The 13,713-nt window shown below is 44.4% G+C and overlaps 1 protein-coding gene across 1 annotated transcript; it reads left to right on the top strand.

Annotated features, from left to right (window-relative positions):
- The first annotated feature begins 10,193 nt into the window (after positions 1-10,193).
- LOC114043299 (LYR motif-containing protein 1-like) lies at positions 10,194-12,221 on the top strand. Its single transcript, XM_027862378.1, has one exon. It carries the CDS (start codon positions 11,432-11,434, stop codon positions 11,906-11,908), a length of 477 nt encoding a protein of 158 aa, XP_027718179.1. The 5' UTR covers positions 10,194-11,431; the 3' UTR covers positions 11,909-12,221.
- Positions 12,222-13,713: the final 1,492 nt, after the last annotated feature.

Genomic DNA, 13,713 nt, shown 5'->3' with positions numbered 1-13,713 from the left:
TCTAGGGCCTAAAACCCCTCTCCAGTGTCCCTGACACCACCCCCACCTTGACCTCGGTGCCCTCTGACTCCCATTGTGGCAGCAATATTTGTGTTTGTGTGTGTGTGTGTGTGTGTGTGTGTGTGTGTGTGTGTGTGTGTTTTGGGGGTGGGGGAAACGCTAAGCAAGGTGGGATTAGAGAACAGGAGGAATCAGCATCCTGAGTCTCTCAACCAGCCAAATCTCATAGGGGCCAGGCTCGCCTGGGCTCACCTCCTATATGGAAAAGGAAGCTGGCCCCTCTTCTCTCCTCAGGCTCAAAGCCACCTCTGGGGAGTGGCTAGGGTCACAGCCAAAGAGTCTGGCAGGAGGAATGGGGGGGGAGCCTCCCACCCTGGGACAATAGCAGGAAACCCTTAGCCCTGTAGTCCAGCCCCCTGTCCCCCTTCCTTTCAGGGAAGGGGGAGGCTTTACTGAGGAGGGGCTTAAGAGAACTCTATCCTCTCTCAGACACTTCCCCCTCCTCTCTCCTCTGGTTCTAAATAAACAGTGACTCTACCATTCCCGTCATCACCAGAGCAAGGATAATCCAGGTGTCTAGACCCCTGCATGAGGTGGGCACTGTGCCAGCAGATGGAGAAATCTTCAAATTGTCCGTCCCCCCCTCCCATCTCTGGAGCTCCAAACATAGAGGCCAGGGGGCCTGGGGGTGAATGTCTGCTGCCTGGGACTCTGTCCCAGAGCCACGTTAGCGAGAGGAGGGGCTTGGGAGGGGGTGCCTGCAGGCAGAGAGCTGACAGGGGATGGGGGGAACCAGAGGATAGGACAGCAGATACAGGGCTTTGGAAAAACAGAGGAAGGGGAAGCTGGTAGCAACAGAGAAGGTTTAGGGGAGATAGAGCTAAACTGGTAGTCACTGGGGCCCACAGATGGAGTCTACCATTTCTGCCCTCTTTCAGTGGCAACCTAAAATAACAAAGTCCAAGAGTGGGTTTGGGATTGGGGCTGGGGTCACAACCCTTCAGAAGGAAAAGGACTTCTACAAACACCACCCTTATACCCGATTACTCTGAGCTGGGGCCTGGGATCCCTCCTTCCAGGACTCAAGTCTCCTCTCCCTACGTTAGGGAAAGCATCTCAGCCAAGACATCAAGGTCCAGGAATGACTTCTCCCCTCCCTCGACCATCCCCTCCAATTTCTAGTGCCCCGGTTTCCCTATTCTGTAGGTTGAAGTGGAAAAGGGCTCAGCTCATCGATTCAATTCACTTTAGACTGGGCACCCCACTCCTCCGATCTGATCTCGGAAATTATTCCCCGCCCCCCCAATCTGTATCCACCAGATAACACCCCGAAAAAGCCTCCCAGAAAGTTTGGGTCGAGGGGTCTGCGCCAAGGCTCCTTGGTGTCCCTGGGTCTTCGGTTCTCCAGTCCTGTCGCGCGCCCCACGATTCCCCAGTACAGCCCGGAGCCTGTCCCCCGCGGCTTGCGGGGACCCCACCTCGGCCGCTCCCCCAGCCCCCAGTGCCTGCTCCGCTGCCCTCCCTCCCTCCAGCCCCGGCCCCTGCCCCCGCGCTTCCCTGTGGTTACTTGCCCTGGAAGCCAGGTCCGTGGGGTGGAGGCGGCGGCCGCGGGCTCGGGGATCCCAGGAGTCCCGGTTTTGGGGGTCCGGGAGCGGGGATCCCGGGGGACAGGGAGAGGGACTCGGTTTGGGAGGAGGAGGCCGGCAGCCCGGAGCTGGGAGCTCCTGGCGGGCTCCCGGGTCTCGTGTGTCCGAGGTCCGAGCCGCAGAGCCCACTCTGGCCGCAGCTCGGCGGAGGAAAACAATGCGACCGCCCGGAGCTCTCGGCCCTGGCCTCGGCCGCCCCTCCCGCAGGCGGCCCCAGCCCCGCCCTCCGACCCGGCCCTCGCTTCACGGTGCCCAATCCGAACCCGGGAGAGCTGTGAAGGGACCGCCCTCTTCCACAGCCCCGTGGCCAATCGCAGGGTCCCGCGCTCCGAACACCTATCTCAGAAGAGCAGCTAAGGGTGGGAGGGCTTGCCCGGGAGGGAGGGAGGGAGTCGGGGAGACGGAGAGAGAAAAAACAGAGACCTTCGGAGGAAGAGAGACGGAGAGACTGGGGAGACCGGCCCTTCTTGCCAGGGAGAGGGCGTCCGGGAGAAAGCACTTGAGGAGGAAGGAAGGGACAGCAAGAAGAGGATAGAAAAGGCCGGAAAGCTGGACCCCCGGGGGCTGTCTCGCTCTCGCCTACCTGGCCTTTGTGAACCCAGACGGGGGCCCGGGGATGACTGCCCCCTGCTCTTTGGCGGAAAGCAAGGGCCAGGTGACCTCCAGGGTCCCTGCCACATGCACATCTCTAGCCGTCGATCCTCCTCCCCTGGCCCTGCATGCAGCCCCCTGTGCTGGGCCCAGCCCTCCCGCACCCCAAAGACCCTCGCATTTCTCCAGCCCTCCTCTGAAGCCAGGGTCTATGATGCCAGGGGTTGGGAAGGAAGGACAGATGTTTGTGAGCCACGAGCATGAGGACCCGATCTAAACTGAAAGAGTGGGAACCATTTGGGGAGGAAAGTCTGTCCAATTCCATTGGGGCTGGGTCAGGGAGGAGCTGGGGTGCGGTAAGGAGGGAAAGAAAGAGCTGGACAGGATGGACCCATAGGCAATAGGGTGATGGAGGAGGACAGTTAAAAGAGACTGGACTTAATGGGAGTACAGAGAGACACGAAAAGCTAGCAGCAGCACAGAAACACGGACCGGGGCTCAGGGCTCAGTCTCAGATGCAGAAAGACACAGAAGCATACCCTACTCCACCTCCCCCCATTATTCCTTTCCTGGCACAGCCCGACCTGACACTTCTCACATTCTGTTCCCCAAGCTCCTAGCCTTTCTTTACCACAGACACTGGATTTGGGAGACACTACCATCTCCCCTAAGATGGACCCAGTCATTTGTCCAGTGGCAAAGCAGAACACTGCTCTCTCCATCCCCACTCCACCACACCCCCTACAAAGCCCTTTTGATTCCAGGAATGCTAGCATGGGAAGAGGAGAGAGGCTCTTTCAGGCATCTCTGTTGTTGTCCCCACCTTGGTGATGCCTGCTCAAGATTCCTTCCTGTGTGGGTTTGGGATGAAAAAAAACATTCTTGAAATTCTGGGGACAGGGGGCAGCTTGGGGGGGGGATTGGAATTTTTGACTTTTTTCTCTGAGCTTCCCCCTCACTTCCTAGTCTCTGGAGTCGGGGAGGACGGGCACAGCAGGGTCTGTTCTTCCAGGCAAGACATGGCTAAAGCAGCGTCAGAGTGGGAAGCACAAAGGCAGAGAGAGAAACACACAGGAGGAGAAAACATACCCACGAAGAAAGAGACAGAGAAACAGGACAGAGGCAGAAAAATACATGGAGACTGAGAAGCTGAGTTAGTGGGATAGCCATGCTTTCCCAGAATTGTTCTCTATGGGCTCCGGATTCATGACATTGGGTAGGCACTGGTGCTGGGATACAGGATGACAGAGACAATGGGGAAACCCAGAGAAGAGAACTGAAAGAAGGAAGTGCATAGAATAGAATGTAATTTTAGGACTCAGCTTCAACTTAACAGGTACTTACTGAATAAAAATAACATCTTTGCCAAATGCTTTAAGGCTTTCAAAACACTTAACATACATTTTCTCATGTGATCATCAAAACGACCCGTGAGGTATGTATTTCAGGTATTATAATCCTCTTTATATAGAAGAACTGAGGCTGAGAGACATTAAATAATTTGCCAATAAATAATTGGTCACACGGCCAATAAATGTCAGAATCAGGATTTAAAACCAAATCTTTTCTGACTCCAAGTCAAATGCTCTTTCCACTAAGGAGGAAGGGAATGGAGTATGTACCTAGTGCCTACTATGTGCTGGGCACAAATATTATCTCATTTGGCTTTCACATCAACCCAGTGAGGTAATTGACATCATTATCCTCATTTTACACTGGAGGAAAGTGAGGCAAGCAGATGTTAAGTGATTTGCCCAGGGTCACACAGGTAGTTAAATGTATGAAGCTGCATTTGAATTCAGGTCTTCCTGGCTCCAGGCCTGGTACTTTAGCTACTGAACCACCTAGCTGCCTTGGAAGGCAAGCAGTAGAGTTTTAGTACCCAGGTTCCAAAATGATGGTTTTGAGATAATTTGTTCAACCCATGGATGGAACCCCCCCACCCTTATTGTTAGTCATATTAGAGACCCATAAACCCAAGAGCAAAACATTTAATTAATTTTTTTTTTTTGGCTAGGCAATGGGGTTAAGTGACTTGCCCAGGGTCACACAGCTAGTAAATGTCAAGTGTCTGCCCCCTGCTCTTTGGTGGAAAGCAAGGGCCAGGTGACCTCCAGGGTCCCCGCCACATGTACATCTCTAGCCGTCGATCCTCCTCCCCTGGCCCCGCATGCAGCCTGGATTTGAGGCTGGATTTGAACTCAGGTCCTCCTGACTCCAAGACCAGTGCTCTATCCACTGCACCACTTAGCTGCCCCTCAAAACATTTAATTAAAACATGAAATGGTAGGGGCAGCTAGGTGGCACAATGGATAGAGTACAGGCCCTAGAGTCAGGAGGACCTGAGTTCCAATCCGGCCTCAGACTAGACACCTGACACTAGCTGTGTGACCCTGGGCAAGTCACTTAACCCCAATTTCCTAAAACAAACAAACAAAAAAAAAACCAAAACATGAAATTGTAAACAACAAGAAAGGCGATCATATAATAAAACATTCTCTGCATGCAGGTGCAAAGAGGTAGAAATCTCACCTCCAGAGTAATTATACTGTTATTTCCCTTCAATCCCTCTAAATTACAGATGTCACAGGTAGGCAAAGTCACTTCATTAACTCACAGCTTGTGGAAGCTTAGAGTACGTTGCCTTTTGATTCTTAGAACCTTTCCTAAGACTCCGTCTGGATAGGTTAGAAAATGACTCAACTGTGTAGTCATTATCATGGTCCAGAAAGGATTCAGGACATCATGTCCACCTTTTCTTTTTTTTTAATAATTCAATTTCATTTTATTGTTAAGTCCAAATTATCTCCCTTCCAGCCACTCTCCCCTCTCCAATACAGCATTGAGAAAGCAAGAAAAACAAAGCCCGTTAAAAACAGATATAATCAAACAAAACAAATTCCCACATTGTCCATGTCCAAAATTCCATAAACCTTAATCTGTACTCTGAATCTATCAGCTTTCTATTTGGAGGTGGGTAGCATGTTTAATCATGAGTCCTCTGGAATTGTGATTAGTCATTGTGTTGATAGAATTCCTGCTTCAAAATTTTTTTTCTTTACACTATTGCTGTCACATAAATTATTCTCCTGATTCTGCTCACTTCATTTTTAGATCAGTTCATACAAGTCTTCTCAGGTTTCTCTGAAACTATCTCCTTCATCATTTTTTTATAGCACATCCAAATATTACAACTAGTTCAGTCATTCCCTCAATTAATGATAGGTACCCCTCCCTCAGTTTCCAATTCTTTGCCACCACAAAAAGAGCTACTACAGTTTTGTCCATAAGGATTCTTTTCCTCTTTCTTTGATCTTTTTGGGGGTATAGACCTAGTAGTAGTATTGCTGAGTGAAATGGCATGCACAGTTAAATAGCTTTTAGGGCATAGTTCCAAATTGCTTTCTAAAATGGCTGAACAGTTCCACCAACAGTGCATTAATGTACCTATTTACTCACAACTCCTCCGAGATTTATTTTCATTTTTTGTCCTCTTTGACAATTTGATGGGCATGAAGTAGTACCTCAAAGTTTTTTTTTTAATTTGCATTTCCCTATTAGTGATTTAGAGCATTTTTTCATATGGCTATTGATAGCTTGAATTTCTTCCTCTGAAAACTGTCCTTTCATATCCCTTGACTATTTATCAATTGGGAAATGGTTCTTATTCTTATAAATTTGAATCCTTTCCCTATGTAGCTTAGAAATGCAAACTTTACCAGAGAAACTTGCTGCAAAGATCACCCCCCTCCCACAAAACTTCCTGCTTCTTTTCTAATTTTAGCTGAATTGGTTTTACTTGCACATAAACTTTTAAATTTTATATAATAAAAATTGTCCATTTTACCTCCTATGGACCCCTCTGTCTCCTTTGGTCATATCTTCTCCTTTCCTTAGATCTGATAGATAATTGCTTATAAACTCTTCTGCTTTGTTTATAATGTCATTCTTTATGTCTAAATTATGTACCATTTGGAGCTTGTATTGTGAATTATTGCACTGTATCCAACTTCTTTCTCCCCTCCACCTGTGTCTTCAACATTTTGCCACTATCATCCACTTGCCCTCTTCATTGTGGCAGCCTCTCTTTTCTGCTTTCTGTCTTCAAATTTGACTTTTCCTGTTCATCTCTTTTCCTTTACCTTCTCTCTCTCTCTCCTATGACTATCATATCCTCTTCCAAGTCGTCACTGACTACTACAATTCCCGTGTCTAGTCATGGCTCCTCTCCCAGAAAATTCCACATCCAGGAGATTTATCTCCTGTCTATGGGCACCTGAATCCAACCATACTGGAGGATGCTCATTAAGGCAAAGACAAACTCTCAGTCTATGACATTAGCCCCAATTTACATATGGGAGAACTGGATCTGAGAGGTTTAGTGACTTGCCCATAACAGCACAGCTAGTTTTATCTAAGGCATGATTAGTGTCAACTAATGTGCTCAACACTGGCTAAGCAGAATCAAGGATACAAAAGAAGTATTGATTCCTTCATTCCAGAAACTGATGGTCTTTTAGGGGAGACAAAGCTCAGACACATGAAACAATTAGCAACAAAACAATTATAGAACAATGTAAAACAGTTTGATGGGGAAAGTTGACTAGGACAACACTGGTGAGTTGATTCCCCCCACCCCCCACCCCCGCCCCCAGCTCAGGTGATGAAATTAGAGAAGGTAAGAGGCAGCAAGGTGTGAAAGTATTAAATGAAGTGTCTATGTGGGACACTTTCAGCCTCAAGGCCACATGTGGCCCGCTATGTCCTCGAGTGCAGCCTTTTGACTGAATCTAAACTTCACAGAACAAATCCTTCCTTTTATTAAGGGGATTTGTTCTGTGAAGTTTGGATTCAGTCAAAGGACCTAAAGGGCCACCTGTGGCCTCGAGGCTGCAGGTTCCCCACCCCTGCACCCTATTACCCCCTTTTTTTTTTTTTTTTTTTTTGGCTAGGCAGTGGGGTTAAGTGACTTGCCCAGAGTCACACAGCTAGTAAATGTTATGTGTCTGATGCTGGATTTGAACTCAGGTCCACCTGAATCCAGGGCCGGTGCTCTATCCACTGTGCCACCTAGCTGCCCCCTCCTATTACCCCTTTACAAGATGTGGAGAAGTACTTCAGTCCCAGCTTGATGGAATTAAAGAATGCCTAGCCAATGGCTAGCCAAAGGATGGGCCACACCCCTGCTGATATTTAAATATCAAGATATCTGTCTAGCTCTTCAGTTGAAGCAGGAGATAGTTCTGAGAAATGCCATTTCTGTCAGGAAGGAAGAGAGTCAGCTTTGGAGGAAAAACCCTGTTGGTTTTTTTTTAATTAATTTATTTTGAATTATCCACAATCACTTCCATAAGCTTTTGAGTTTTAAATTTTTCTTCCCCTCCCTCCCCAAAGAACCCAGTTCTTAAAAGGGAATCCTTCTTTGCCTTTTGTCTTGGGTGTTTACCCCAGGGCAGCAGAGGTTTCCTCTCCTCCCTTTTTCCCCAATCACCTACAGCATCTTCAGTGGAGCTATCTACCCAGTAGGAGATACTGCACTGAACTAGCAGTAGGCTCAGTCAATCAAGGCACAAGGCAGGAGAAGTTTTGTGAATCTTCAGAGAGTTAGCCCTGGCTACCAACCTGCCCCAAGAGATGCTATGCCATGTCTTCCGGGGCAGCAACATAAGGACACCACAAGAAGAAAAAGATCCCTGGGGCTCTGCAGGACTGGAGGTGTGAATTACCTTCGGCATGTGTGTTCCCTACATGTTCTTCTCTACTAGTATACACTATGCACATTCTTCCTCCTGATGCTGTTTGTAGTGGTGGAAGAATGGGCCCCAGGTTTAAGGAGGGAAAGTTGTGTTTCTCTTGTTCCTAATTAGAAAATGTTCCTAATAATGCTAGTTAGTTAATAACTAGTTCCTAGTTCCATGTTAGTAAATGCCTTTACTTTGAGTTAATTATGTAACTGGCTGATTATTAAAGATAAATGCACCACTGGGGGCCTGTGTGCTAGGATTTTTGTCCAGACCCACATAATAACTTGAACCTAGGGTTGTTGATTACTCTGGGAGTTAACCAGAAAGACCGAATTTTGGGAGATTCTCAGGGGACTACTATCCCACCTCACTCCCCACCAAATGTATTTATCAGTGATATCATTAATCCATTACAACCAAACACTCACTTCTGAGCCACAAAATCCAGTAGCAATGCTATTTGTCCAAAATTATAATGTAGATTTATCCAGCATTCACCTCCTAGTAGCAATGGGTGACTTCAACTATTGGGAAAGCTTCATAGGATCACAGATTTGGAGCTAGAAAGGACCTTACCAAAAAAAAAAAAAAAGAAAAAAAAGCAAGGACCTTACAAGTCATCTATTCCATTCCTTTTGTTTTAAAGATCAGAAAAAGGAGGCTCAACAAGGTTAAGTGACATGCCCAGGGTTACACAGGAAGTAAATATCAGAGGCAGGATTTGAACCCAGGTCAGTGTTTTTTCTACAGTATCTTTCTCTCTCTGACCAAAACTGAGAAGCTTGTAAATGATTGACTTGTTTTAAAGATCATTTAATGATCAGAACTCTGAAAGAAAATGACCACGCAGTATTTGTGATAGAGGAGAAGAATGTTGGGAACAGCCTAACACTAACTCTAGATTATGAGAGAGCAGATTTTAAAAGGTTCAGAGAAAGGACAGGTAAGACTTCATGGACTAAAATTCCATATGATACCACCTCACATCAAGAGCAGCATTCTTTGACTGTTCTGGAGTTGTTATCATCTACGCTATGACTCTGATTTTCCTAGTGCTTTTCTGGTTCACTTGTGAACAGCTTGAATTAGAAGACCCATCACGAACTGAAAATATTTGGCATCACATGGACCAGAATGTGACACTTGAGATTTGTTCTTTCTGAAAGAGATAGGAAAGACCTAGGATTTCTGGTTTTTGTTCCCCTCCACATTTTGGGGTTTTTTGTCTCTCCCCTTTATATCCCCCCACCCCACATTTTAGTACTGCTTTTGCAAGGAAGACTGTCCAATAAAAGCCCTATAAGCATTTAAATCTTGGAAAGTCCTTTAGAAGATCATTAGGACCTTGCCACCAATGGGTGGTATGTGATAGGACCAGGGTTTCCCAGACATATCTTCTTTCCTCCTATCCACAATATGAGGAGGCTTTACCTAAAAAACAAAACAAACAAACAAACAAAAAAAAAAACCAAAGCTTCCCCTGGAACCTGACTGGCCCCAGACTTCCAGACACAGCTTTCTCCCCCTCCTCCCCACCCGACCACTCCCATACCCCATTTACCCAGCCAACACAGGCTAGGTCCCTCAGATCTGACTGGTTCCCTGGTTTCCTTGATGCAGCTTTCTGGTTATCTAGGGACATTATAATCCCAGCCACAAAGTGTCTAGGCCTCTCAGACTTCTTGAATGTCTAAGACCATAAGAGCTACCATATCCTGATGAGCTAATGAGTAGAAGGAAGAAAATAGGGAAGGAGAGAGAGAGAGAGACAGAGAGAGAGAAACAAAGAAAAAAGAGAGTCAGAGGCAACAGAACTTCAGATATTCATGGAAGAGGATGCCGAATAAAAACATTCTTTGCTTGCTATTTGTTCATTGGTTTCCACATTGTTAGGCTAGGTGGTGCAGTAGATAAGAGCACCAGGCCTGGAATCAGGAAGACCGGAATTCAAATCTGACCTAGCATTGTGACCCTGGGCAAGTCACTTAACCTTGCTTGCCTCAGTTTCTTCATCTATCAAATGAGCTGGAGAAGGAAATGGCAAACCACTCCAATATTTTGGCCAAGAAAATGGAGTCCAAATGGAGTCATGAAGAATTGGACATAAATGACCACAAAGTTTAAGGATTTTATTTAAGATTTTACTCCTTTTATTTTTTTGTTTTGGTTCAGTTTTTAAATTATAATAACACTATTTCAAAGACATGCACAGAAGATAGAAATCAATCAGTCAGCATTTTTAAAGTGCCAATTATATGCCAAGCACTCTGCTAAGGGCTGGGAAGGCAAGGACAGGTAATGGAAAAGAAACACAAAAGAGGTCTGGTCCTCTAAGAATGTTGTCTAGAATTACCAAACTCAGAAGGTGAATGCTAAAGACAACAAAGTTCAAGAGGAAGCTCAAAGGAAGGATGAATTCACTGTTCACAGTAAGTGGGACAATGATAAGAGGTAATGATAAGATAGAAAGCACAACTACTCAGTTATTTTGCATCTGTTTTCTCTACGTAAAAAGTGGGGTAACAGGGAGTTGAAACCCAAAATGAATGAGAAATTTTAAGAGAATGAATTCAAGTCAAGAACTGGTAGACCTAATTGCTGAGCCACTGTCAGTGAACATTTAAAACTTGTGTAAATGCTATAGGACTGCAGGAGTACAAATATTCTAATTTCTTAAGAGGGCAAAATCTGTAAAAACTGAGACACTTGACTTTAATTCATGATGAAATTCTAAAACGTAATTCCCTTTTTGGAAATTTAGAAAGGGAAACACTCATCAGTAGGAGCTGGCATAGCTTCATCAGTAATAGGCCAAAAGCCAGTCTAACTTCATTTCCCTTTTTGACAGGGTTCCTAGTCTGGAAGATCAGGAAAATCTCATAGACATAAAATATCCAAGTTTCAGCAAAGTGTAAGTCAAAATCTCTCAAGCTGTCTTTTAAGACAAGATGGAGAGATGTGCATTAGATGTTAGTATAGTTACATGAATATGGAGTTAGATGAATGACAAAATCCAAAGAGAAGTCATTAGTGGGTCAGTATCAACTTAGATGACAGTCTCTAGTTGAATGCCTAGGGATTTCTATTTAACCCTGTGCTGTTTAACATTTTTATCAATGATTTAGATGGAAGCATAGATGGCATGCACATGAAATCTGCAAATGATACAAACCTGGAAGGCTCAGTTAACATGTTAGATGAGAGCCAGGATCCAGAAAGATCTTGACAGGTTAGCACAGTGGCTGAAATGAACGATGAAATTTTGTTCCTCTTCTATGGACCTATGATATCATCAATGTGGGTATTCCTACCAATGGTATAGATTGCAATTCATTCATGCCTTCTAATCTTGTGGAACACTTGTCTATGTTTTCCCATAAATCATCTACAGGGTATCCAAACAGGGTACTCAGAGCCTTCCTAACATTAACTAATCCTAATCATTAACTAATGAAGCATATGTATTATTACTATTTTTTTAAAAAGGCTATCAAGTACAGGGCCAGACCCCGGTCTGTCTCCATGGGCTCCACAGGACTTCCGACACTCCCTCCTCTCCTCTGCACTGTGGGTGGGTGGCGGGGCAGGCGTGATGGACACAGTGTGAGCGTAAGAGATGACAATAGCAACATGACAAGAAGTTCTCAACCTGGACCGCAGGCTTTCAGGCCTGCAAGGAGGTGGCATGCAGCATCGGGGAGATGGAAGACACCATCAGAGAAAAGCAAGCAGTATATTATAAACGAAGCCAGAATGTTGTTCCAGAAAAACAAAAATCTTACGGATTCAGAACTAACTAAACAATGCATAGATGAATGTGCAGCAAGAATTGAAATAGGATTGCATTATCAGATCCCATATCCAAGGCCAATTCACCTGCCTCCAATGGCCCTCACTTCCCTACAGAGTTGTGAACTTCAAGCCTAGGAGAAGCTAAGAAAATTTTCCAAACCATTATATCTCAAGTCTCACGATGAAGTTTCTTAATCCAAGAAATGGGTTTTCTGTATGAACTGTGAGCCAGGCAGCGCCTGAGCACAAACTAGATGATGAATCTTTTCTACTTAAGTCCAGTCAAAGAAAGGAAGGACAAAGAATCTAGTCTTCACTGCAATTTCTCTTAAACACTCAAAGATTTGAGTCCTTATTCTCAATAACACTAATTTAATGTCCTTGAATTGATCAGTATCAGTGTTTTGCTACTAGATAGAAATGTGCTAACTCCCAAAGATCATTTCTAATCATGATCTTGGTAACATCTTAGATGAAAGTCCGAACATAGCAAGAATCAGGCTTAAATTTAAATTTTAAAAATTAAATTTTTTTGTGGAAATTAAGTAGCTGTATACACAGAGGAAGCTGCAGAGTAGAGATATGGTGGTATGGCAATTAGATGCTAACCTCAGACTTATAAATCTCTGTGGGCTTTATTTTGATTTGTATTTAAGTTATGGCTATATTTAAAATAAGCCCTTTTATGTTTTAGTTGTTCTACTGATATCTTTTTTTGGCTCTCGACTCAAAGACATACTTTTCATTAATATTCAAGTAGGCTAGTTTCTCCTTTACCACACTAGCAGAGTTCGTCATATATACTCTAGTCCCATCATCCCCTTAACTATTAGTGGAAAATATTATAGTATCTCAGGGAAATTTTGGGGGAGGAGGGAAATATCCCAAATTTTCAGGAATTGATGTTGTGTATTTAATTCTTTTTTGGGGGGGAGGCCTAGGCAATGGGATTAAGTGACTTGCCCAGGGTCACACAGCTAGTGTCAAGGGTCTGGTCTGAGACCAGATTTGCACTCAGGTCCTCCTGACTCCCGGGGCCTGTGTTTATCCACTGCGCCACCTAGCTGCCCCTCATGTATTTACTTCTGTCCATTAAATGCATACTCTGTACAAATTCTAAAACATGTGAGTTATAATTCTGGCCTCAAAGCCTCACTGCAAACTCATACTACAATAGGTAAAAGTAATCACTATTTCTAAGTGACAACAAAATTGGAATCTCACAAGTAGAAGAACATGCTGTATAAATTACAAGGCTAGGCTCATTTGAAATTATGTACAAATAGGAAAAGGAAAATCTAGATCAAAAGGAGAAAGGACTGTGCCTTTGTGATAAACTAAGGGGAAACCCCACTGACAGTCATTGTACATCAGTGTTTTGTTTTCAAAGATGATGAAAATCTTCAATAAAAATTGTTCACAAAAAAAGGTTATCAAGAAAATGTCAGCAACTACCACTATGCCTACTTCCCCATTTCTACAAAATCTTTATAAAAATAAAGGGCTTTCTTTTTTCCCATTAAACATATTTTCATATTAGCCATGTTATAAAGAATAATTAGAACCAATAGGAGGAACCACAAGAAAGAAGAAACAAAACAAAACAGAAGAAAAAAAAAGAGCAAATTTTTTCTCTAGATGTGGATAGCATTTTCTATCATGAGACTTTTGGGGATATCTTAGATCCTTGCATTGCTGAGAAGAGCTAAGTCTATCAAAGTTAGCCATCACACAACATGGCTGTTACTTTGCACAACATCCTCCTGGTTCTGCTCATTTCACTCAGCATCAGTCCATACAAGTCTTTATTCCGTAACATTCATATACCATAACTTGTTCAGCCATTCCCCAATTAATGGGCATCCCCTCAATTTCCAATTCTTTGCCACCACAGAAAGAGCTGCTTTAAATACTTTTGTACATGTGGGTCTTTTTCCCAC

This window comes from Vombatus ursinus, unplaced genomic scaffold (genome assembly GCF_900497805.2).
Source record: "Vombatus ursinus unplaced genomic scaffold, bare-nosed wombat genome assembly UNPS02014768.1, whole genome shotgun sequence".
In the NCBI taxonomy this organism is placed as follows: domain Eukaryota; kingdom Metazoa; phylum Chordata; class Mammalia; order Diprotodontia; family Vombatidae; genus Vombatus; species Vombatus ursinus.
This window is presented reverse-complemented; position numbering and strand designations above follow the sequence as displayed.

Coding starts and splice junctions, on each gene's coding strand:
- LOC114043299 (XM_027862378.1), top strand. CDS start 11,432: ATGAAGCATATGTATTATTACTATTTTTTTAAAAAGGCTATCAAGTAC.